The sequence below is a fragment of the Zophobas morio genome, unplaced genomic scaffold (assembly GCF_036711695.1).
Source record: "Zophobas morio isolate AGI-343-1 ecotype UQ-CSIRO unplaced genomic scaffold, CSIRO_AGI_Zmor_V1 ptg000012l, whole genome shotgun sequence".
Taxonomy (NCBI): domain Eukaryota; kingdom Metazoa; phylum Arthropoda; class Insecta; order Coleoptera; family Tenebrionidae; genus Zophobas; species Zophobas morio.
In genome coordinates, this window is record NW_026972117.1 from 2,797,512 (window position 1) to 2,822,172 (window position 24,661).

The 24,661-nt window shown below is 30.6% G+C and overlaps 1 protein-coding gene across 1 annotated transcript; it reads left to right on the forward strand.

The window, feature by feature from the left end:
* On the forward strand, positions 1-20,839 carry LOC135127616 (putative fatty acyl-CoA reductase CG5065). Its single transcript, XM_064054124.1, has 8 exons — positions 1-154; positions 14,528-14,743; positions 14,818-15,126; positions 19,456-19,651; positions 19,702-19,900; positions 19,954-20,193; positions 20,241-20,498; positions 20,548-20,839. Exons 2-8 carry the CDS (start codon positions 14,534-14,536, stop codon positions 20,696-20,698), a joined length of 1,563 nt encoding a protein of 520 aa, XP_063910194.1. The 5' UTR covers positions 1-154; positions 14,528-14,533; the 3' UTR covers positions 20,699-20,839.
* The last annotated feature ends 3,822 nt before the right edge of the window (positions 20,840-24,661 follow it).

Consider the following 24,661-nt stretch of genomic DNA (forward strand, 5'->3'; position numbering starts at 1 on the left):
TTGATGTACCGCGTACTAACGCCAGTTGGATGTTACGGCTAGCATCCAACACGTCTCAAACCGAATCCGAGTGCCAAGTCTGTTCGACGCGGTGGCGTGTGACGGTGTTCTTCACCTACGAATTGGTCTAAGTTTTTTTTAACACGAGTTGTAGGTAAGTGGTTGGTGTTTTTGCAATTTTTGTTTTTATGTTACTATATTAATTGTGGTGAGTTGACACTAAACACAAAATATATTTAGGTGATCAATGCATATTTGATAAAAGTTAACTTTAATGACAAGTTGAGTGGGTAATATTAAAAAATTGAACTGTCTCAGTGAACTTGATTGTTTGAATTTTATGCCTGAATTGGACGTCTAAAAATGAAACATAACAAACCACTTATTAGAATTCATGTTGTCGCATAATTTATTTACTTTCTTCATAAACATATTTCGAAGTGAAAGTTATAGCCACGAGCAAAGAGCCCAATGTCTAAACTAGTCTAAAGTATTGTAATTGTCAAAACGACTATATTTGTTCAATTTTTTGATGGCGTCATCAACTAAAACCTGTTTATGGTATTACTTTATAAAATATTTAAAAACCACTGTTTTTTTTTTTAATACAGACAAGAATTAATAATTTTTATACACACAACAAGCTGTTATTTGTCAAGGAAGACGGCTTTTGTGAAAAAATTAACACGGGTAAATGTAAACATTGTCTGCGGCTTCAGTGGTTTTTTGTCATTTTATTAGTAGCAATTTTTAAGACATATTAACTTGAATACTTTATTCAAATGTTTGTTTTCATTTTTTATTATTTTGTTATTCCTGCATTTGAATATCAGATGAAATTCTCACAAAAAATTAGTCGTTTCGACGTGTTTTTACGTAACCAAATTTCATATTCACAGACTATTTTAATTTTAATTTATATGCAGTTTGTAATCTGCAAAATTCGAACAGACTTTTAATCATTGCATTCATATTTTTTAGATTTGCTTAAACAGGTGACTCAAAAAATTAATGAATCAGTCAATTTAGTATTGATCAAATTAAGAACGAGCCGCCCCATTTTCTGGAAAATGTGGGAAACTCGAATTTATGCAGTTCTTTTTCAATTTTTCAAATGAAATTTTTCAAATTTTCAATTTGCAATTTTTCGGTTTTTCATCTTTTAGATTCTTTAAATTTTCATTTCTTGATTTCGCAGTTTTTCCATTTTTCAATTTTTCATTTCTTTAATTTAATTTGCAATTTTTTTAGTTTTCGTTTTATATGTGTAATAATAATCATAATTTTTAAAATTATTCACTTTTTCATTTGTTGAAGTTAACTTTTCAATTTTTCGACGTTTCAATGTTATGTTCTTCGACTTTACAACTTTAACGATTCCATAATTTTCCGATTTTAAAATGTTTGGGCTTTTCAATTTTTTGATTCATTCATTTTTTTGATTTTTAATTTTCCCGATTTTAAGCTTTTCAAAGTCTGAATTTTTAGTTTCATTCGCAATGTTTCGATTTTGCTATATTTTCGTTCAGTTTTCTAATTTTTTAATTTTGTCCGATGTTTTAATTTGTCGCCTTTTCAATTTTTCAAAAATTTTCCACAAAATTGTTAAAATTTATTCAATCGACCAAAAATTGGTGCCAAATTGCAAATAATCCTCCGCCAATTACAAATCCGAAATAGCCGTCACGATATCTGTTCCAATAAACATAAAAATTAATTCAAAATTTCCAAAAAAATAGTTAAAATGGTTCAATGGACTGAAAATTGGTGTCAAGTGTAGATAATCTAACGCTAGTTACAAGTCTGAGTCGCCGTTACGATATCTTTTCCAATGAATAAGAAAAGTGAATTCAAAATTTTCAAAAATTTTCCAAAAAAATGGTCAACATCGGGTTCAATCCACCGAAAATTTATGTCAAATTATAGATACTCTTCTGCCAATTACAAATCCGAAATCGCCTTCACGACATCTATCGAAATAAAAGTAAAATATGATTTCAAAATTTTCAAAAATTTCCCAGAAAAATGATTAAAATTGGTTCAATCAACCGAAAATTGGGGTCAGATTTTACATAATCTTCCATTAGTTACAAATGTGAAATCACCGTCTGAATATTTGTTCCAATATGCACGAAAAGTGAATTAAAAATTTTCCAAAAAACTTAAACCAATTGACCGAAAATTGGTGTCAAATTGTGGATAACCTTCCGGCAATTACAAATTCGAAGTCGTCGTCACGATATCTGTTCCAATGAACACGAAAATCGAAGTCAAAATTTCCGAAAAAAATTCAAAAAAATGGCAAAAGTGGGTTCAATCAACCGAAAATTGGTGCCAAACTATATATAATTTTCCACCAGTTGCGAATTTCAAATCGCCATCAGAAAATCTGTTCCAATAAACATGAAAACTGAATTCAAAATTTTCAAAAATTTTCCAAAAAAATGGATAGAATCATTTCAACTCAAAAAAAATTGGTGTCAATTTGTAGATAATCTTCCGCCAGTTACAAATCCGAAATCGCCGTTACGATATCTGTTCCAATTAACACGGAAAGCGAATTCAAAATTTCCAAAAAATTTTCAAAAACGTGGCTAAAGTGGATTCAATTGACTGAAAATTGCTGCCAAACTGTATATAATCTTCCGCCAATTGCGAATTTGAAATCGCCGTCAGGAAATCTGTTCCAATAAACATGAAAAGTGAATTCAAAATTTTCAAACATTTTCCAGAAAAGTGAATTAAAAATTTTCCAAAAAACCTAAACCAATTGACCGAAAATTGGTGTCAAATTGGGGATAACCTTCCGGGAATTATAAATTCGAAGTCGTCGTCACGATATCTGTTCCAATGAACACGAAAATCGAAGTCAAAATTTCCGAAAAAAATTCAAAAAAATGGCAAAAGTGGGGTCAATCAACAGAAAATTGGTGCCAAACTATATATAATTTCCCACCAGTTGCGAATTTCAAATCGCCGTCAGAAAATCTGTTCCAATAAACATGAAAACTGAATTCAAAATTTTCAAAAATTTTCCAAAAAAATGGATAAAATCATTTCAACTCAAAAAAATTGGTGTCAATTTGTAGATAATCTTCCACTAGTTACAAATCCGAAATCGCCGTTACGATATCTGTTCCAATTAACACGGAAAGCGAATTCAGAATTTCAAAAAATTTTCAAAAACGTGGCTAAAGTGGATTCAATTGACTGAAGATTGCTGCCAAACTGTACATAATCTTCCGCCAGTTGCGAATTTGAAATCGCCGTCAGGAAATCTGTTCCAATAAACATGAAAAGTGAATTCAAAATTTTCAAACATTTTCCAAAAAAATGGTTAAAATCATTTCAATTGACTAAAAGTTGGTGTCAATTTGTAGATAATCTTCCACCAGTTACAAATCCGAAATCGCCGTCGGGATATGTTTCAATAAACACGAAAAATGAATTCAAAATTTCCAAAAATTTTACAGAAAAATGATTAAAATTGGTTCAATCAACCGAAAATTGGTGTCAGATTTTGCATAATCTTCCACCAGTTACAAATGTGAAATCACCGTCTGAGTATTTGTTCCAATATACACGAAGTGAATTAAAAATTTTCCAAAATTTCCCAAAAAAATTAAATCAATAGACCGAAAATTGGTGTCAAATTGTGGATAATCTTCCGGGAATTATAAATTCGAAGTCGTCGTCACGATATCTGTTCCAATGAACACGAAAATCGAAGTCAAAATTTCCGAAAAAAATTCAAAAAAATGGCAAAAGTGGGTTCAATCAACCGAAAATTGGTGCCAAACTATATATAATTTTCACCAGTTGCGAATTTAAAATCGCCGTCAGGAAATCTGTTTCAATAAACATGAAAACTGAATTCAAAATTTTCAAACATTTTCCAAAAAAAATGGATAATCATTTCAACTGACAAACAATTGGTGTCAATTTGAAGATAATCTTCCACCAGTTACAAATCCGAAATTGCCGTCACGATATCTGTCCCAATTAACACGGAAAGCGAATTCAAAATTTGTCTAATCATCCCCACCACTAATGTGATGACGTCACTTCAAAATTGTACGTAGTAAATGGGTTTTAAATTGTATCAAATAAGATAGTCTTACACGTGTAGTTTATGACTCCGAATTGAGATTTTACCCGAAACATCCACATTTTTGGAAAAAAAATCAAAATTAGGAAACAACATTTTGACATTTAATTTGGGATCTGTAAAACCGAAAGCTTTGAAATCTTGCAGATGGCTTACAGTTATGATAAGCATGATAAGTTTTTATTCAAAAGAACGATCCACATTTTCTGGAAAATGTGCGAATATGCTCGTCTTTATATCAATAAAATAACGATAAAGTAAGAATTATAATAATAACATGAAGAATATTCTGTTCCATGGAGGCTTATGAATAATTTTAGTCATCGGTTTTGGGGCGATAAACTCATTCAAATCTAGCAAATGTCTACGTGACATTCTTCCGATGTAATTTATTCCCGTTGATAATGTGCTGTAAATACATTTTTTGCACTCATAACATCACAGAGAACAAGATTTATTCAGCAATAAATTCTGGGGACCACTTTGGACAGTCTCCCATATTTCGGATTTGTTAACACATAATAATAATTTATTACTGTGAAAACTTAAACTTCAAATGTTACAATGTGATATTTATGGCACCAACTGCGACAAAATTTTCCATAATTTTAGAAACTCCAATTTTTGTTAAAAAATAAATCTAGTATCAACTTTTTTTAACACGTTTTTAAAACTTTTCCATATGTTATCTAATAACCGAAACTATTTTTAGAACAAAAATGCATAGTAAAAGTGCACTTTCGATTTCAAACTATCTCCAATTTCTATGTCAGTTTGAATTTATGCATTCCCTGCAGTCAGTTTTTTTCCACCTGCATCGACCGGAGCTTTCGTAATAAACCAGCCATTAATTTCAAGAAATCAACACAACATGTCATAAAATTTCTAATCAAAAACACCTCAAGGCGCAACCAAAATTTTCTGCATCAAGTGACACCTAAACAGTGATTGTAAAAAAAAATTGGCCTAGGTCTGGTCTTTCCTATATAATCACGAAGCGCATGTTGGGCCCGTGACGTCATGTTGGCGGCAATTTTAAAACGACACACAAGTTATTTATTTTTGTACTTTTTAAAAATACTAAAATAAATCGTTAGAAGCGTTCGGTGGTTCAACGACACCAAGAATAAACCTATTTTAATACCAAACTTGCATCACGTGAAAGCAACATCGTACCCATTTCATTCATCAAAGCAATTTTCTAGGCGAACCGAGAGGAGGCAATCAGGTTGTTCCTCTCTGAGGTAACTAAGTATTTTTCCACTGGTTACAAGCACTGGAAATGTGCTATACTTTCCAAACAGGTTTCAAAAAAAAATTCCACATGGATCGCATTTACGGGTCAGGACCCTCAAGTTTCATAAATAAATATATTTTGCTTTATTTTAATTAACGAAGAATGAATAAGTTAATTAAATGAGAGGCCGAGACTGCAATGCTCGGTGAGGCCACGTACGCACAAAATTCGCCTGAATTTACCATCTTGAATAAAAAATAAGTACAACAAACGAAAGTGCTTGAAGATAAGTGCTACACAGGCGTTAAATTATTAATTTATTTAATTTGAAACTACTCAAGAAAGTCTGTTCAAATTATTAATCGTGCTAAAACCTCTAAATCATTTTTTAATATATGCACATATTTACACTCGTTCTTCAAACAAATCCTTTAAACCACTTGTCGACTGTTTGCCAACGGTATCTGCATTGCTGTATTGACTCATCTCAAATATTGACTCGTAAACAGATTTTGGTGGTTATTTTCTGAGACGATTATTGGAGCAAAAGTTGTTAGTGTGGAGAATACTTTTACCGCTTGACCTAGCCGCAGGAGAATGTTGAAATTAGGAAAGAGCTTGGAAAAGAAATTCGCCGCGGGATTTGTACATAAAATTCGGCCGCTCATTAATATACAAAATGTTTGGCGTGTTTTTTAGTAAAATATACTGCAACGAGTGAGGTAACTGCGCTTAGAACAAGAAAGTTTTTTCTAAAAATATTTCAGGATTTTCTTTGTTTGATTAGTACAAGTAATATTTGACATGTAAGTATTAAATTGGAATCATGACCGTAACAGAACATGATTTCTTAAGTTGACTCTCTCTTCACGCGTTGTGGAAAATATGTAGCTAGATTTTCTTCAAGATATGTTGACCTTTATTAGGAGAATATATTAAATTTCTCTCGTTATTTTTAGTTCTAATAAAACAAGAGTGGCTTTTTTCGTAATGTTCGCTTTACTGACGAATTTTCTTTATTTTGTTAGTTGCGTAATTTATTTAAAATATTTCGTGCCAATAGCTAATATTATTCACACGAAATTCACTAATTGTCTCAAATTGTAGCAGGCTTTTAAGTATTTTCTCTCATTTATTGTGATTTATGTTCTGTTGTAAAATCTGGAAGTTAATTTCGTTAGCAGTCTATAAACAAATCTTGTTAAACATTTATGTTGTTTACCACTTGACTTATTAGTGTTTTGACTTTTTATTTGTTTAGTTAAGATTTAACACAACAATTATGACAAGAAAAGCTTACTTTTGGGTCGAATTTATGCAGTTCTTTCTCATTTTTAAAAAAATTAGTTTTATCATTAACGGTCACGAAATTGGTAACATTTTCGCAAAAACTCAACCTTCTACATTTTTACATTTTCGGATTTTCCAAAGTTCCGATTTTATAATTGTTTTTTCTATTTCAATTATCTGGTTCAGTTTTTCGCTGTTTTCATTTTTAATTTTTCTTTTTTCAATATGAAATTTTTCGAATTTTCAATTTGCAATCAATTCTGCGATTTTAAAATTTTTCCATTTTTCAATTATTGGATTTTAAAACTTTTCAAATTGCTAAAATTTGTTCAATCGACCAAAAATTGGTGTCAAATTGTGGATAATCTTTCGGCAATTACAAGTTCGAAATATCCGTCACGATATCTGTTCCAATAAACACGAAAAATGAACTAAAAATTTTCGAAAATTTTCCAAAAAAAAAAACAGTTAAAATTGGTTCAATGGACTGAAAATTGGTGTCAAATGTGGATAATCTTACGCTACTTACAAATCTGAAATCGCCGTTACAATATCTTTTCCAATGAATACGAAAAGTGAATTCAAAATTTTCGAAAATTTTCCAAAAAAATGGTTAACATCGGGTTCAATCCACCGAAAATTTATGTCAAATTATAGATACTCTTCTGCCAATTACAAATCCGAAATCGCCTTTACGACGTCTATTGAAATAAAAGTAAAATATGATTTCAAAATTTTCTAAATTTTTTCAAAAATGGTTAAAACTGGCTCAAGCCACTGAAAATTGATGCCAAATTGTAGATAATCCTCCGCCAGATACTAATCTGAAATCTCGGTCAGGATATTTGTTCTAATAAACACGAAAAGGGAATTCAAAATTTTCAAAAATTTTCCAGAAAAATGATTAAAATTGGTTCAATTAACCGAAAATTGGTGTCAGATTTTACATAATCTTCTACTAGTTTCAAATGTGAAATCACAGTCTGAATATCTGTTTAAATATACACGAAAAGTGAATTAAGAATTTTCAAACAAAATAGTTAAAATTAAATCAATAGACCGAAAATTGGTGTCAAATTGTAGATAATCTTCCGGCAATTACAAATTCGAAGTCGTCATCACGATATCTGTTCCAATAAACACGAAAAGCGAAGTCAAAATTTCCGAAAAAAATTTAAAAAAATGGCAAAAGTGGGTTCAATCAACCGAAAATTGGTGCCAAACTATATATAATTTTCCACCAGTTGCGAATTTTAAATCGCCGTCAGGAAATCGGTTCCAATAAACATGAAAACTGAATTCAAAATTTTCAAAAATTTTCCAAAAAAGTGGATAAAATCATTTCAACTGACAAAAAAATTGGTGTCAATTTTTAGATAATCTTCCACCAGTTACAAATCCGAAATAGCTGTCACGATATCTGTTCCAATAAACATGAAAAATGAACTCAAAATTTCCGAAAATTTTCCAAAAAATAGTTAAAATTGGTTCAATTGACTGAAAATTGGTGTCAAATGTAGATAATCTAACGCTAGTTACAAATCTGAAGTCGCCGTTACGATATCTTTTCCAACGAATACGAAAAGTGAATTCAAAATTTTCAAAAATTTTCCAAAAAAATGGTTAACATCGGGTTTAATCCACCGAAAATTTATGTCAAATTGTAGATAATCCTCCGCCAGATACAAATCTGAAATCGCGGTCAAGATATTTGTTCCAATAAACACGAAAACGGAATTCAAAATTTTCAAAAATTTTCCAGAAAAGTGATTAAAATTGGTTCAATCAACCGAAAATTGGTGTCAGATTTTACGTAATCTTCCACTAGTTACAAATGTGAAATCACCGTCTGAATATCTGTTCCAATATACACGAAAAGTGAATTAAAAATTTTCCAAAAAAATTAAATCAATAGTTCGAAAATTGGTGTCAAATTGTGGATAATCTTCCGGCAATTACAAATTCGAAGGCGCCGTCACGATTTCTGTTCCAATAAACACGAAAAATGAATTGAAAATTTTCAAGAATTTTCCAAAAAATGGTTAAAATTAGTTCAATCGATCGAAAATTCGTGTCAAATTTTAGATAATCTTCCACCAGTCACAAATCTGAAATCGCCGTCACGATATCTGTTCCAATAAACACGAAAAGCGAAGTCAAAATTTCCGAAAAAATTTCAAAAAAATGGTAAAGTGGGTTCAATCAACCGAAAATTGGTGCCAAACTATATATAATCTTCCGCCAGTTGCGAATTTGAAATCGCCGTCCGGAAATCTGTTCTAATAAACATGAAAAATGAATTCAAAATTTTCAAACATTTTCCAAAAAATGGTTAAAATCATTTCAATTGACTAAAAATTCGTGTCAATTTGTAGATAATCTTCCACCAGTTGCAAATCTGAAATCGCCGTCGGGATATCTGTTTCAATAAACACGAAAAATGAATTCAAAATTTTCAAAAATTTTCCAAAAAAAAAAATAGTTAAAATTTGTACAATCGACTGATAATTGGTGTCAATTTTCGACAATCTTCCGCTAGTTATGAATCTGAAATCGCTATTACGTTATCTGTTCCAATAAATGCGAAAAGTGAAATCAAAATTTTCAAAAATTTTCCCAAAAATGGTTAAAATTGGTTGAATCAACCGAAAATTGGTATCAAAGTTTGGATAATCTTCCACCAGTCACAAATGTGAAATCACAGTCTGAATATCTATTCCAATATACAAGAAAAGTGAATTGAAAATTTTCCAAAAATTTTCCAAAAAAATGGTTAAAATCATTTCAATTGACTAAAAATTGGTGTCAATTTGTAGATAATCTTCCACCAGTTACAAATCTGAAATCGCCGTTGGGATATGTTTCAATAAACACGAAAAATGAATTCAAAATTTTCAAAAATTTCCCAAAAAAAATAGTTAAAATTGGTACAATCGACTGAAAATTGCTGTCAATTTTCGACAATCTTCCGCTAGTTATGAATCTGAAATCGCTGTTACGTTATCATTTCCAATAAATGCGAAAAGTGAATTCAAAACTTTCAAAAATTTTCCAAAAAATGGTTAAAATTGGTTGAATCAACCGAAAATTGGTATCAAATTTTAGATAATCTTCCACCAGTTACAAATGCGAAATCACTGAATATCTGTTCCAATATACACGAAAAGTGAATTGAAAATTTTCCAAAAAAATTTCAAAAAAATGGCAAAAGTGGGTTCAATCAAACGAAAATTGGTGCCAAACTATATACAACTTTCCACCAGTTGCGAACTTGAAATCGGCGTCAGGAAATCTGTTCCAATAAACATGAAAAGTGAATTCAAAATTTTCAAAAATTAAAAAAAAAAATGGTTAAAATTGGTTCAATCGATCGAAAATTGGTGTCAATTTGTAGATAATCTTTCACCAGTTACAAATCTGAAATCGCCGTCGGGATATCTGTTTCAATAAACACGAAAAATGAATTCAAAATTTTCAAAAATTTTCCAAAAAAAATAGTTAAAATTGGTACAATCAACTGAAAATTGGTGTCAATTTTCGACAATCTTCCGCTCGTTATGAATCTGAAATCGCTGTTACGTTATCTTTTCCAATAAATGCGAAAAGTGAAATCAAAATTTTCAAAAATTTTCCAAAAAATGGTTAAAATTAGTTCAATCGATAGAAAATTGGTGTCAAATTTTAGATAATCTTCCACCAGTCACAAATCTGAAATCGCCATCGGAATATCTGTTTCAATACACACGAAAAATGAATTCAAAATTTTCAAAAATTTTCCAAAAAAAAAATAGTTAAAATTGGTTCAATCGACTGAAAATTGGTGTCAATTTTGGACAATCTTCCGCTAGTTATGAATCTGAAATCGCTGTTACGTTATCATTTCCAATAAATGCGAAAAGTGAATTCAAAACTTTCAAAAATTTTCCAAAAAATGGTTAAAATTGGTTGAATCAACCGAAAATTGGTATTAAAATTTTGGATAATCTTCCACCAGTCACAAATGTGAAATCACAGTCTGAATATCTATTCCAATATACAAGAAAAGTGAATTGAAAATTTTCCAAAAATTTTCCAAAAAAATGGTTAAAATCATTTCAATTGACTAAAAATTGGTGTCAATTTGTAGATAATCTTCCACCAGTTACAAATCCGAAATCGCCGTCGGGATATGTTTCAATAAACACGAAAAATGAATTCAAAATTTTCAAAAATTTTCCAAAAAAAATAGTTAAAATTGGTTCAATCGACTGAAAATTGGTGTCAATTTTGGACAATCTTCCGCTAGTTATGAATCTGAAATCGCTGTTACGTTATCATTTCCAATAAATGCGAAAAGTGAATTCAAAACTTTCAAAAATTTTCCAAAAAATGGTTAAAATTGGTTGAATCAACCGAAAATTGGTATCAAATTTTAGATAATCTTCCACCAGTTACAAATGCGAAATCACTGAATATCTGTTCCAATATACACGAAAAGTGAATTGAAAATTTTCCAAAAAAATGGTTAAAATTAGTTCAATCGATCGAAACTTGGTGTCAAATTTTAGATAATCTTCCACCAGTCACAAATCTGAAATAGCCGTCACGATATCTGTTCTAATAAACACGAAAAGCGAAGTCAAAATTTCCGAAAAAAATTTCAAAAAAATGGCAAAAGTGGGTTCAATCAACCGAAAATTGGTGCCAAACTATATACAACTTTCCACCAGTTGCGAACTTGAAATCGGCGTCAGGAAATCTGTTCCAATAAACATGAAAAGTGAATTCAAAATTTTCAAAAATTTAAAAGAAAAATGGTTAAAATCGGTTCAATCGATCGAAAATTGGTGTCAATTTGTAGATAATCTTTCACCAGTTACAAATCTGAAATCGCCGTCGGGATATCTGTTTCAATAAACACGAAAAATGAATTCAAAATTTTCAAAAATTTTCCAAAAAAAAATAGTTAAAATTGGTACAATCAACTGAAAATTGGTGTCAATTTTCGACAATCTTCCGCTCGTTATGAATCTGAAATCGCTGTTACGCTATCTTTTCCAATAAATGCGAAAAGTGAATACAAAATTTTCAAAAACTTTCCAAAAAATGGTTAAAAATGGTTGAATCAACCGAAAATTGGTGTCAGATTTTACATAGTCTTCCACTAGTTACAAATGTGTAATCACCGTCTGAATATCTGTTCCAATATACACGAAAAGTGAATTGAAAAATTTCTAAAATTTTCCAAAAAAAATTGTTAAAATTAAATCAATAGACCGAAAATTGGTGTCAAATTGTGGATAATCTTCCGGCAATTACAAATTCGAAGGCGCCGTCACGATATCTGTTCCAATAAACACGGACAATGAATTGAAAATTTTCAAGAATTTTCCAAAAAATGGTTAAAATTAGTTCAATCGATCGAAAATTGGTGTCAAATTTTAGATAATCTTCCACCAGTCATAAATCTGAAATCGCCGTCGGGATATCTGTTCCAATAAACACGAAAAGTGAATTCAAAATTTTCAAAAATTTTCCAAAAAAATAGTTAAAATTGGTTCAATCGATCGAAAATTGGTGTCAAATTTTAGATAATCTTCCACCAGTCACAAATCTGAAATCGCCGTTGGGATTTCTGTTTCAATAAACCCGAAAAGTGAATTCAAAATTTTCAAAAATTTTCCAAAAAAATGGTTAAAATCATTTCAATTGACTAAAAGTTGGTGTCAAATTGTAGATAATTTTCCACCAGTTATAAATCTGAAATCGCCGTTGGGATATCTATTCCAATAAACACGAAAAGGGAATTCAAAATTTTCAAAAATTTTCAAAAAAAAAATAGTTAAAATTGGTTCAATCGACTGAAAATTGTTATCAATTTTGGACAATCTTCCGCTAGTTATGAATCTGAAATCGCTGTTACGTTATCTTTTCCAATAAATGCGAAAAGTGAATTCAAAATTTTCAAAAATTTTCCAAAAAAATGGTTAAAATCATTTCAATTGACTAAAAGTTGGTGTCAAATTGTAGATAATTTTCCACCAGTTATAAATCTGAAATCGCCGGCGGGATATCTGTTCCAATAAATACGAAAAGTGAATTCAAAATTTTCAAAAATTTTCCAAAAAAATGGTTAAAATCATTTTAATTGTAGTTTCATCTAATCAAAAAACAAAAAAAATGAGACTCAAAAGCGGTGGTGGGTAGGATTTGCCTTTTGTCCAATAGAATGAGTGATCAGGAGGAAAACCGAATGGGTGGGTGGGCGGGGCCACTTGGAAATTTTTTTAAGCGTAGATTGGACCACTTGACAAAATTAAATTCAGTTTTCATCTAATCAAAAACCAGTGAAACTCATAAGCGGACGTGGGTGGGGTTAGTTTTAGCTCACTATTTTCTTCGTGGGTACATGATTTGACAAAATCACTCTTACCTTAGCACGTACTAGCCCCGCCCACCCACCCTCTCTTTTTTTAGAGGTTATGTCATTTGCCAAAATCAGTTTTATCTTAGCAGGTACTAGCCCCGCCCACCCACCCTCTCTTTTCTTCGAGGGTATGTCATTTATTAAAATAGATCTTATTTTAACAGGTACTAACACCGCCCACGCGCTCTCTATTGTCTTAGAGACAACATTTTTAACATTATGTGCAAAATTTTTTGTTCATCTGCATCTTTCGTATTTTTGTTAATTTTTGGAACATTAAAAAGTTTTATATTTTTGAAATTTTTGAATTTTTACCATTTTATAGTCTATTAAGATCTTTATAAATCTTCAAAAATTTTTGGGCTGTTAGAACTTTCGAAACTTTTGAAATTCTTAAATATCTTAGTTTTTTATAAAATTATAGGATTCTAAACCTAAGATACATTTCTATTTATTTAAATATATTCAGAAACCTCACAATGATGTTGAGATTTTGTTTTTTTTAATTCTTTAAAATTTTAAGACGTCAATTTCAAATTTTCTGTTGTTTGAGATTTATGAGATTTTTGTGTGTATAGTTTTTGATATTTTTTGTATTGTCATTTTCCAACTTTATTATTTTATTTTTTATATTTTTGAAGACATTTTTTTAATTAATACCGAGGGACTATTAATATGTGTGATTTTCTGTCAGGTTGGCAACCTATTTTCATTTTATAATGGCATACCTGATTGTCAAAGTTTATTAAACCTGCTCTTGTCAAAATTGACAACCCTGAACGACGTAGTAGCAGGGACACCAATTGAGAACTGCCAACACAAAAAAAAATATTGGACGAGAAATTTCTTTGAGATTCTCGTCAAGTTGAGCAACAATTACGAAAGGAGAACTTTACTTTGGGTCGAACTCTTGTTTAAAAAGAAATGTCAAGGAATTGAAGAAGGCGGAGATTTTTTACAGAAATGTCACCGGTGCAATAGTCTTTACAAGATCTTGACTTGCCAAAAAAATGACAAGGAACATTTTTGAATCTCATAATAAAACAGATAAGATCAATATTTGCGTAATCATATGTATTTTTTAATTATCACAATATACACACAAAAACGCGATAATAGTATTACTTAAGAAAAGAAAGCGATGTTTGCCTTGTGAAATTTTAACTGTTGCCAGCCGTAATCTATTAAGAAAACTTGTTGCAGTTTTTTCGCAAGGAGTTCCATTTTAAATTTTGCCTAACTGATGATAACAATTTATCTTTACAAAAAAAACCCTAACAAAATAAAAACTATTTACAGATACATTACAAAGAAAGTGTCTATTTACACTCACTTACATTTCCTTTTACCAATTAATAAAAGATAAAACTCAGTAGGTACTTAAATAAAACAAATAAACACAGTCTGTGCATATCCACCTTGACCACTTTAATCACTGATTTTTTCCCATCCTACCCACTTTCTAACCAAGTGCGGTTCGTTCCAGACCACCATGGTAACAAAAATCGAAAACGAAAGTCCCATCCTGCAATGGTACACCGGCAAATCTATCTTCATAACCGGAGCCACCGGCTTCATGGGCAAGGTCCTGCTGGAAAAACTCCTCTACACTTGCACCGGCGTCAAAAACATCTACATCCTCATCCGCAGCAAGCGAGGAAAAAATCCAGAAACACGTATCCAGGAAATGTGGTCCCTGCCTGTACGTAATACTCATCTAACTATAATTATCATAAATTATTATTGACGTCTGTCCCAAATTGTGGGTAATTTCAGCTATTTGAGCGTCTGAGAGCATCTCAGCCTTACGCAATCAACAAAATCATCCCGGTAATTGGCGACTTGAGCTCGGAAGGTCTAGGTCTCAACCAGCAGGATCTCGACCTCCTGGTGAACAACGTCAACGTGGTGTTTCACTGCGCCGCGAGTCTTAAGCTGGAGGCCACGTTGAAGGACGCCATCGAGCAGAACACGGCGGGTACGGGTAGGGTCATCGACGTGGTGAAGAAAATCCAGAATTTGGACGTGTTCGTATACTTCAGCACCGCTTTTTGCTCAGCGGATATAGACGTTTTTGAGGAGAGGGTGAGTTTGGGGAGGAAGGATGTGGTAATTGTTGTCAATGGAGTTTGAACTGTGATTATTTTTTGGCGATGAACTATTAGAGGCAAGGACAACGAGTAACAGGTAGATGGAGGTCATTATCAAGGTCCAGAATTCACCGTCTACGCGATATTGTGTGTTTAGTCAGACGTGTTTTATGTTGTTGTTGTTGTTGTTACATAATCTAAAACAATTGCACTAATTGCTGTTTGTTAAACAAAAATAATTAGTTGGATTTTGTCAAAAAATTCAGTCAATTTATTTAAAATAATGAGCTAAGCAAAATAGGGGTAATACTATACTTATATGTATAATATTCTAACTAAAATTGTGAAATTAAAAAAAAAAAATTTAAATCGGAATAATGAAAAATCGAAAAATTGTAAAAATAAAGTTAACAAAAAAAAACGAAACGAACAATTTCAAATCTAAAAACTGAGAACTCTAGAAATTTTAAATCAAAAAATTGCAAATTCCAAGAATTGAAGAAACACAAAATGAAAAATCGCAAATCATGCGGGATTTATTGCACCTCAGGCGAAGGAAGTTCTGTCGAAATAATGCCCCTATTTCAGTACACCAATGGTACGCCACTGGCCAAAGCAGAGAACATAGAGAAGCGTCATAGTTTAAATTAAATGACGGTTGAGGACTCCTCGACTTATGTTGGCAACAGTATTTGTTTCTAACTAGAAATAAAATTAACTAGAAAAAACGTCATAATATTTTTAACGACGCGTTTTACTTTCGACAAATTGACACTAGATTTACCAGAATATTACAAGCTGCTTACTTGTTTGATCTACAGACCAGAGCGCACTCAGGCCAATGTCGACTCTAAGCGTTGGGAAACGATTTGATTTATAAGCCATGATCCGTTATCTGATACACATCCTAACCGGTTTCGACCATAATTTCTTGCTGTATCAACTTACGAATTCTCAGTTTTTCGAAATTTTAGTTTGGGGACTTTCAGTTTTCTGCTATTTATTTTGCAATTTTTCGATTTTACAATTTCTCAATTTCTCAATTTTTCAATTTCTCGGTTTTCAGTTTTTCTCTTCAATTTTACGATTTTTAAATATTTCGATTTTTCAATTTTTAACTTTTATAAACTCTTTATTTGTCGATTTTGATTTTTCAACTTCACTTTATTGATTTTTCGATTTTTGAATTTTTCAATTTTTTAATTTCTCAGTTTTTGGACATTTCAGTTTTGGGATTTTTGAGTTTAACTATTATTCAATTTTTCGATCTTACGTTTTTGCAGGTTTTTGATTTTTCAATTTTTCGATTTTTTTAAGGTTTCGATATTTCGACTTCACTTTCTTGATTTTTCGATTCTTTAGATTCTCAGTTTTTAGATATTTCACTTTTGGAATTTTTCAGTTTTTCGATATTTCAGTTTTGGAATTTTTCAGTATTTCTGTTCTTCGACTTTTCCATTTTTGACTTCTGGATTTTTCGATGTGTCGACTTTTTACTTTTTTCGATTTTTCGACTTCCCGGTTTTAGATTTTCTATTTTTCAATTGTCGTTTTTTCCATTTTTCAATTTTTAAATTTTAGATTTTTCAGTGTTTTGATATTTTAATTTTTCAATATTTAAAATTTTAGATTTTTCGATTTTTCATTTCAGTTTTTCAAGTTTTCGAATTTTTCAAATGTTTTGATTTGTTAATCAACCGATTTTTCGTCTTCCCGGTTTTAGATTTTCTGTTTTTCAATTGCCGTTTTTTTCAAATTTTCTATTTTTCAATTTTTCAAATTTGACATTTATAAACTGTCAATTTTTCGATTTTCTCATTTCTTGACTTTTGAGGGTTTTTTGGTATTTTAATTTTTCAATATTTAAAATTTTAGATTTTTCGATTTCTCGATTTTTCATTTCAGCTCTCCCATATTTCAATTTTTCAATTTCTTAATCTTTCGATTTTTCGACTTCCCGGTTTTAGATTTTCTGTTTTTTAATTGTCGTTTTTTCAATTTTTCGATTTTTAAATTTTAGATTTTCCAGTTTTTTGATATTTTAACTTTTCAATATTTAAAATTTTAGATTTTTCGATTTCTCGATTTTTCATTTCAGTTCTTCGATATTTCAGTTTTTCAAGTTTTCGAATTTTTCAAATGTTTTGATTTGTTAATCAATCAATTTTTCGACTTCCCCGTTTTAGATTTTCTGTTTTTCAATTGTCGTTTTTTCAAATTTTCAAATTTGATATTTATAAACTGCCAATTTTTCGATTTTTCAATTAATCGATGTTTTGATTTCTTCAATTCTTTAATTTTTCGATTTTTCAGGTTTTTGATTTATTTTTTAATTTTTTTAAGGTTTTAATTTTTCGATATTTTAAGTTCTCAGTTTTTGGATATTTCAGTTTTTGAATTTTTCAGGTTTTCCATTTTTCAGTTTTTCGATATTTCAGTTTTGGAATTTTTCAATATTTTGATTCTTCGACTTTTCGATTTTTGGCTTCTGGAATTTTCGATGTGTGGATTTTTTTAATTTTTCGATTTTTCAATTTTGCGATTGCTTAATTTTTCGACTTACCAGTTTTAGATTTTCTGTTTTCAATTGTCGTTTTAAATTTTTAGATTTTTCAATGTTTTGATTTCCTGATTTAGTTCCCCTTTTCGATTTTTCAGGTTTTTGATTTATTTTTTAATTTTTTTAAGATTTTAATTTTTCGACATTTTAAGTTCTCAGTTTTTGGATATTTCAGTTTTCGGATTTTTCAGGTTTTCCATTTTTCAGTTTTTCGATATTTCAGTTTTGGGATTTTTCAATAGTTTGATTCTTCGACTTTTCGATTTTTGGCTTCTGGAATTTTCGATGTGTGGATTTTTTTAATTTTTCGATTGCTTAATTTTTCGACTTACCAGTTTTAGATTTTCTGTTTTCAATTGTCGTTTTAAATTTTTAGATTTTTCAATTTTTCGATTTCCCGATTTAGTTTCCCATTTTTAGTTTTTCTTTGATTTTTCAGTTTTTCGATATTTCAGTTTTGGGATTTTTCAATATTTCGATTCTTCGACTTTTCCATTTTTGACTCTTGGATTTTTCGATGTGTCGATTTTTTTACTGTTTCGATTTTTAAATTTTAGATTTTTTAATTTTTAAAATTTTATATTTTTCGATTTCTCGATTTTTCATTTCAGTTCTTTTCAATTTTTCAAGTTTTCGAATTTTTCAAACGTTTCGATTTCTTAATCTTTTGATTTTTCGACTTCCCGCTTTTAGATTGTCTGTTTTTCAATTGTCATTTTGTCAAATTTTCGATTTTTTAATTTTTCAAACTTGACTGTTATAAACTCTCAATTTTTCGATTTTTCAATTAATCGATGTTTTAATTTTCCCATTTCTTGACCTTCGAGTGTTTCGATTCTCCTGTTCTTCAATTCTCTAATTTTTTGATTTTTCAGGTTTTTGATTTTTCAATTTTTCGATTTTTTAAGGTTCCTATTTTTCGACTTCACTTTTTTGATTTTTCGATTTTCCAGTTTTTAGATATTTCAGTTTTAGGATTTTTGAATATTTTTCTTTTTTCTTTTTTTTCTTCGGCTTTTCTGTTTTTGACTTCTGGGTTTTTCGATGTGTCTACCTTTTTACGTTTTGGATTTTTCAATTTTTTGATTTGTTAATTTATCATTTTTTACATTTTTTATTTTGGTCTATTTCGATTTCTCAGTTTTTTCAGTTTTCCATTTTTTCGTTTTTTGATTTTGCCGCTTTTCCAATTTTTCAACTTTTATTTGTCGATTTCTCTATTTTTCGACTTCATCACTTTTCGATTTGAATCTTTCAATCTCTCAATTTTTCAATTTTTCGAATTTTTAAGTTTTAAACAACCACAAAAATTGTCACCAAAAACATAAAAAAAATCATACAAAATAGAACACAGTGTTTCCAAAACGTTTTCCCAAAAAAATCCATTGGGTTATTACGATTTCAACAATATTCATTCGAAATGACAGATCGTGATGGTTTAACACGGTTTATGTTGTACACCGCATTCTTAATTTCTTGCTCCAGATTATACAGCATTTTCTGCACATTTAAGGATTTTTTTAGGCCTTAATTTCGTTAAAATTACTTCTTCAAAACTTTCAGAAAGTGAGGTTAAATTTATTTCAGTTCATAAGATCTTGTCACTGATCCCTATAATTTTTTTTTTGCAATTTCAATAATAGTACACCGAGTTCATCTGTTTAAGGTCGACTTCATATACAACACATCAACATTAAATTATGCACTGAACTATGACCAATGTACTTAGTTTCATTAATAAAATTATTTTGTACCCACTTCTAGATCTACGACTGCCACGAAAACCCCCGTGACGTCATCGAAGTAGCCCGCTGGATGAGAGATGACGCTTTAAAAATAGCCACCCAATCCGTCATAGCCCCCCATCCTAACACCTACACCTACAGTAAAAGATTGGCGGAGAAAATGGTCGCTGACGAGGTCGACAACATCCCCGTATGCATAGTACGACCTTCCGTGGGTACGAAACCATCCCCCTGTATATATTTCCGTAACCCTATTTGCCCACAGTGACTCCCGCAATGTTGGAACCTTTACCCGGATGGGTGGACAGTCTTAACGGCCCCATGGGACTCCTGGTAGGGGGCGGCAAAGGCGTCATCCGTTCCATGTACGCTAAAGCTGAGAACAACGCGCAAGTGGTACCTGTGGACATCGCGATTAACGCCACTATTGTGATAGCGCAGAGGATAGGTTCGAGAACTGAAAAGTTTGTCTAGTCTTCAGTAGTTACTCAATTCAATAACACTTCTGGACTTTCAGGACGAATAAAGTCCCTGTTTATAACCTGACCCAAGACGACTGCCTCCCGATCACCATGGGCGAGATCCTCAACAAGGGCAGACAGGCCGTCTACGAGAACCCTTTCGAAATGCAAATTTGGTACCCAGACGGCGACATCCGCTCGTCCTATCTAGTCCACAAAATTTACTGCATTTTGTTGCACTGGCTTCCGGCTTACTTCATCGATTTCCTGCTGCTTCTCTTCAGATATCCACGATTGTAAGTTGACGTTGACGTTGCCACTTTTGGGTATCAGTGTGTTCTAGTATGGTGCGGCTGCAAGGAAAAGTCCACGACGGGCTGGAGCTGCTGCAGTTCTTCACAGTGCGTCAGTGGAAGTTCAAAAACGAGAAGTTCGTGGGGCTGACGCACGACATGACGCAGGAGGAGATCGCGACGTTCCAGATGGACTTCCATGCGGTACCGCTGGACCATTACATGACGACGTGCGTGCTAGGGGCTAGGCAGTACCTGATGAAAGAAGACCTGTCGACTCTGCCGAGGTGCAGGAGGAAGCAGAAGTTGTAAGTACCACCAAGGGTGTTAGCGTTTTGGTTACAACTCTTTTTTCAGTTTATACGTGATTCATAAGGTTGTCGTGTTCTGTCTATACACTTGCTTGATTTGGTTGGCTGTCACGACGCTACCCAAGGTGAAAATCATGTTTGACGTGGCCGGGAGTTTTATACATAAGTTGGGGCACGGACCCATATCTACCAAGTAAACTTGGTCGTTGGTACACGACTTTTTACAACTGTTGGGTTCAGGGGTGATGTAAATGTTACGTATTTTTAAGTATTGTGTATGCGTTAAATGTTGTTACAATGTATGAGAATTAAATAATAAAATGTCATCTTGCCACTTTTGCAAGCATGTTTTTTTGTGGTTTCCACCGACACCCTGACAACACTTTTTTTATGAAAGAGAAATAAACACAAACACAGATGGCGCCACCATCTAAAGAATTCGTTGGCTAACGAGTGCTCTCTGCTACAATTTTCTCTATCGAAACAGAGTAAAAGTTCATCTTTTTACCAAAAGGAAGTAGATGATCTCAGCAAACATTAATTTAAAAATTTAAACAAATAAATTTTAGGTATCTATGCAAAGATCTCATTTCAAAATTAAAGAGAATGACATTTATAAATTATAACCAAAAACAACAAAAGAAAAATCCATTAAAGTATAACCAACTAAACACTAGAGATGTTTAAAATTTCTGCCTTGTGCATATAAGTAAGGTCGTAATGTTTCCAAATTTTAATAATTTTTCTAAAGGTTAGTCACCAGTACCAACTTGCTAAGATGAAACTGATTTTGGCAAATGACATAGTTCTTAAATTTTAAGATCTCGATTTATCAACTTGTCAATTTTTTATTTTTCGATTTTTCCATTTTGGCCTATTTCGGTTTCTCAATTTTTCGATTTTTCGACTTCTCAACTTTACGAGAGAAATCCCAAAACTGAAACAGTGAAAAGAATTCGAAGAGTGGACAAATAGAAAACTTAGAAACGCCAAAAACAGAAAATTTGAAAAATGTCAGATTTAAAAAATCGAAAAATTGAAGAATCGAAACATTGAGAAACCAAAAATTTGAAAATTCGAGATATCGAAGGATTAAAAAATCCCAAAACCGAAATATCGAAAACTGAGTAATCGGAAAATTGAAAATCGAGAAATTAAGAAAAATTAAAAATCGAGAAATTGAATAATCTAAAAGTTTAAATCGAAAAATCTGATATTTTAAAAATCGAAAAAATTGAGAATACGGAAAAACTCAAAAATAAAAAAATTAAAATATGTATCGAGAAATCGAAACATCAAAAAATCGAAAAATTGAAAAATCGAGTAATCGGAAAATTGCAAAATTTAGAAATCCTAAAAGTGACAAATTAGATATCGAAAAATCGAAAACTGAAAAATTCGAAAATTTAAACAATCAGGAAACTGAAAAATCAAAAGCCTGAAAAATTAAAGTACTGAAAAACTGAAATATCGAAAAATCGAGAATTCGAAAAATTGATAAATAGAAAATTTAAAACCGCCAAAAACAGAAAATTTGTAATATGTTAAAATTAAAAAATTTAAAAACTGAAGAATCAAAACCTTGAGAAATCAAAAATTCGAAAAATTGAGCAATTTAGAATCAAAAATCAAAATTTTAAAAAATCGAAAAAATTTTAAATATTAAAAAATGGAGGAATCAAAAAGTTGAAATATAGAGAAATCAAAATATCAAAAAATTGAGAAATTGAAAAATCGAAAAATTCACCAATTCTCGACTTTTTGATTTTTCGATTTTTCAATGTCTCAGATTTTGCATTTTTCAATTTTCGATATTTTACTTTATGGCTTTTCGATTTTTGATTTATCCGATTTTTTAATTTTCTAATTTTTAAAATATTCGAGTTTCGTTTTTTCGATTTGTTGATTGTTGACTATTTCGATTTTTAATTTTAAATTTTCGAATTTTTATTTTTTTGATTTTTTGATGTTTCGATTTTTGGATTTCTTTCTTACTTTTGAGCTTTTCAATTTTTCGATTTTCCAATTTTTCAATTTTCTAATTTTTTAAATTCTGGGGTTTCGATTAGTCGATTTTTCAGTTTTTCGGTTTTTAAATCTTAGGTTTTCGAATTTTTGTTTTTTGATTTTTTTGGTGTTTAGATTTCTAAATTTTCCATTTTGAGATATTTTAATTGTTGTTTTAAGTTTTAGATTTTTTGATTCTCGATTTTTTAATTTTTCAGTTCTTCAGTATTTCTATTTTCCAACTTTTTCAATTTTGACGTTGCTAAATTTTCAGTTTTCCGATTTCTCAATTAATCTATTTCTGATTTTCCCACTTTTGGAGTTCTCCAAGTTTCGATTTTTCAGTTCTTCAATTCCTCGATTTTTCGACTTTATTTTTTTGGTTTTTGGGTTTCTCAATTTTCCAATTAATCCCAATTTTTGGATATTTCTTTCAATTTTGGGATTTTCCAGTATTTTGATCTTTGGACTTTTAGATTTTTGACTTCCGGATTGTTTGATTTTTCGATTTTTTATTTTTTGGATTTTCACTTTTATATTTCGATTTCTTAATCTTTAAATTTCTCGAGTTTTCAGTTCTATATTTCAATTTTTCGAATTTTTAAACTTTCGAATTTTACGATATTTTAATTGTTTAAATTAAGTTTTTTAAATTTTAGATTTTTCGATTTTCTGATTTTTCAGTTACCCGATTTTTCAATTTTCTAATTTTTTAAATTCTGGAGCTTCGATTAGTCCATTTTTTAGTTTTTCGTTTTTAAATTTTAGGTTTTCGAATTTTTATTTTTTGATTTTTTGATGTTTGGATTTCTAAATTTTCCATTTTGCTATATATTAATTGTTGTTTTAAGTTTTAGATTTTTTGATTTCTCGATTTTTTAATTTTTCAGTTCTTCGGTATTTATTTATATTTTCCAACTTTTCCAATTTTGATGTTGCTAAATTTTCAGTTTTCCGATTTCTCAATTAATCTATTTCTGATTTTCCCACTTTTCGAGTTCTCCAAGTTTCGATTTTTCAGTTTTTCAATTCTTCGATTTTTCGACTCTGCTTTTTTGGTTTTTCGGTTTCTGAATTTTCCAATTAATCTCAATTTTTGGATATTTCTTTCAGTTTTGGGATTTTCCAGTATTTTGATTCTTCCACTTTCAGATTTTTCGATTTTTAATTTTTTGGATTTCCATTTTTTCGTTTTTTAAACCTTAGATTTTTCGACTTCTCGACTTTTGGACTTTTTCGATCTTCTAATTTTTCGATTTCTCGACGTCTTAGTTTTTGAATTTGTCGCTTTTCCGCTTTTGTAATTTTCGGCTTTTCGATTTTTGAATTATCCAATTTTTCAGTTTTCCAATTTTTAAAATTTTCGAGTTTCGATTTCTCGATTTGATTTTTCAGTTTTAAGAATTTTTATTTTTTTTATTTTTTGATGTTTTGATTTCCCCATTTTTCAATCTTACGATATTTTAATTTTTCAATGTTTTAAATTTTAGATTTTTCTATTTTTCAGTTCTTCAATATTTTTTAATTTTTCAAATTTTGACGTTTCTGAATTTTCAGTTTTCTGAAATATATTGTTTTTGGAATTTTGATGACGCTACCAAGAAAAATAAAACTAGTAAAAAAATTGCGGAAAGTTATTTTGGCAGAACTTCCCTCGCCTTTGAAGTATGTTCCTATCAATTCCGCTTCTTTACAACATTATTATTATATTTAAACTTTAACTCAAAAATTTGTTTTTAATTTCTTGTGAAGAAATAAGTATTTTGCAGTTAAGCTCTGCCCCTCTTGATTCAAAGCGAATAAAAAAATCATCACAATTGAGACAGGGTGGGTGGGCGGGCTTATATTTTGCCTTTTTGTTTTAATAAAAGTGTAGACTTCTTGTCACAAGATGAAACTTAAAACATGTTTAAAATGGAAAATTTGTATAAGCAAATATCGATTTTTTTTCAAAAAAAAAAACTAGGTCCCAAAATTAATTCAAAGACAGGTCAGGTCAGAATTTTCCAAACACCAAAGTCCCTCAAAATTGTTTTAAATTTACCAAAAAATCTCCATAGGCATCTGAAGGCATTTCGCCATTAAAAAAAACACAACGTAGAGTTCCACTTTTTTTTACGATCACAGTTCAAGGCCAATTTTTTAAATTTCAC

Bases quoted from the DNA above. Each gene is read 5' to 3' on its own strand.
- LOC135127616 (XM_064054124.1), top strand. From the start codon at position 14,534: ATGGTAACAAAAATCGAAAACGAAAGTCCCATCCTGCAATGGTACACC. The intron at 19,652-19,701 runs GTACGAAACCAT...ATTTGCCCACAG, and splicing joins CATAGTACGACCTTCCGTGG to TGACTCCCGCAATGTTGGAA. The intron at 20,194-20,240 runs GTAAGTTGACGT...AGTGTGTTCTAG, and splicing joins CTCTTCAGATATCCACGATT to TATGGTGCGGCTGCAAGGAA.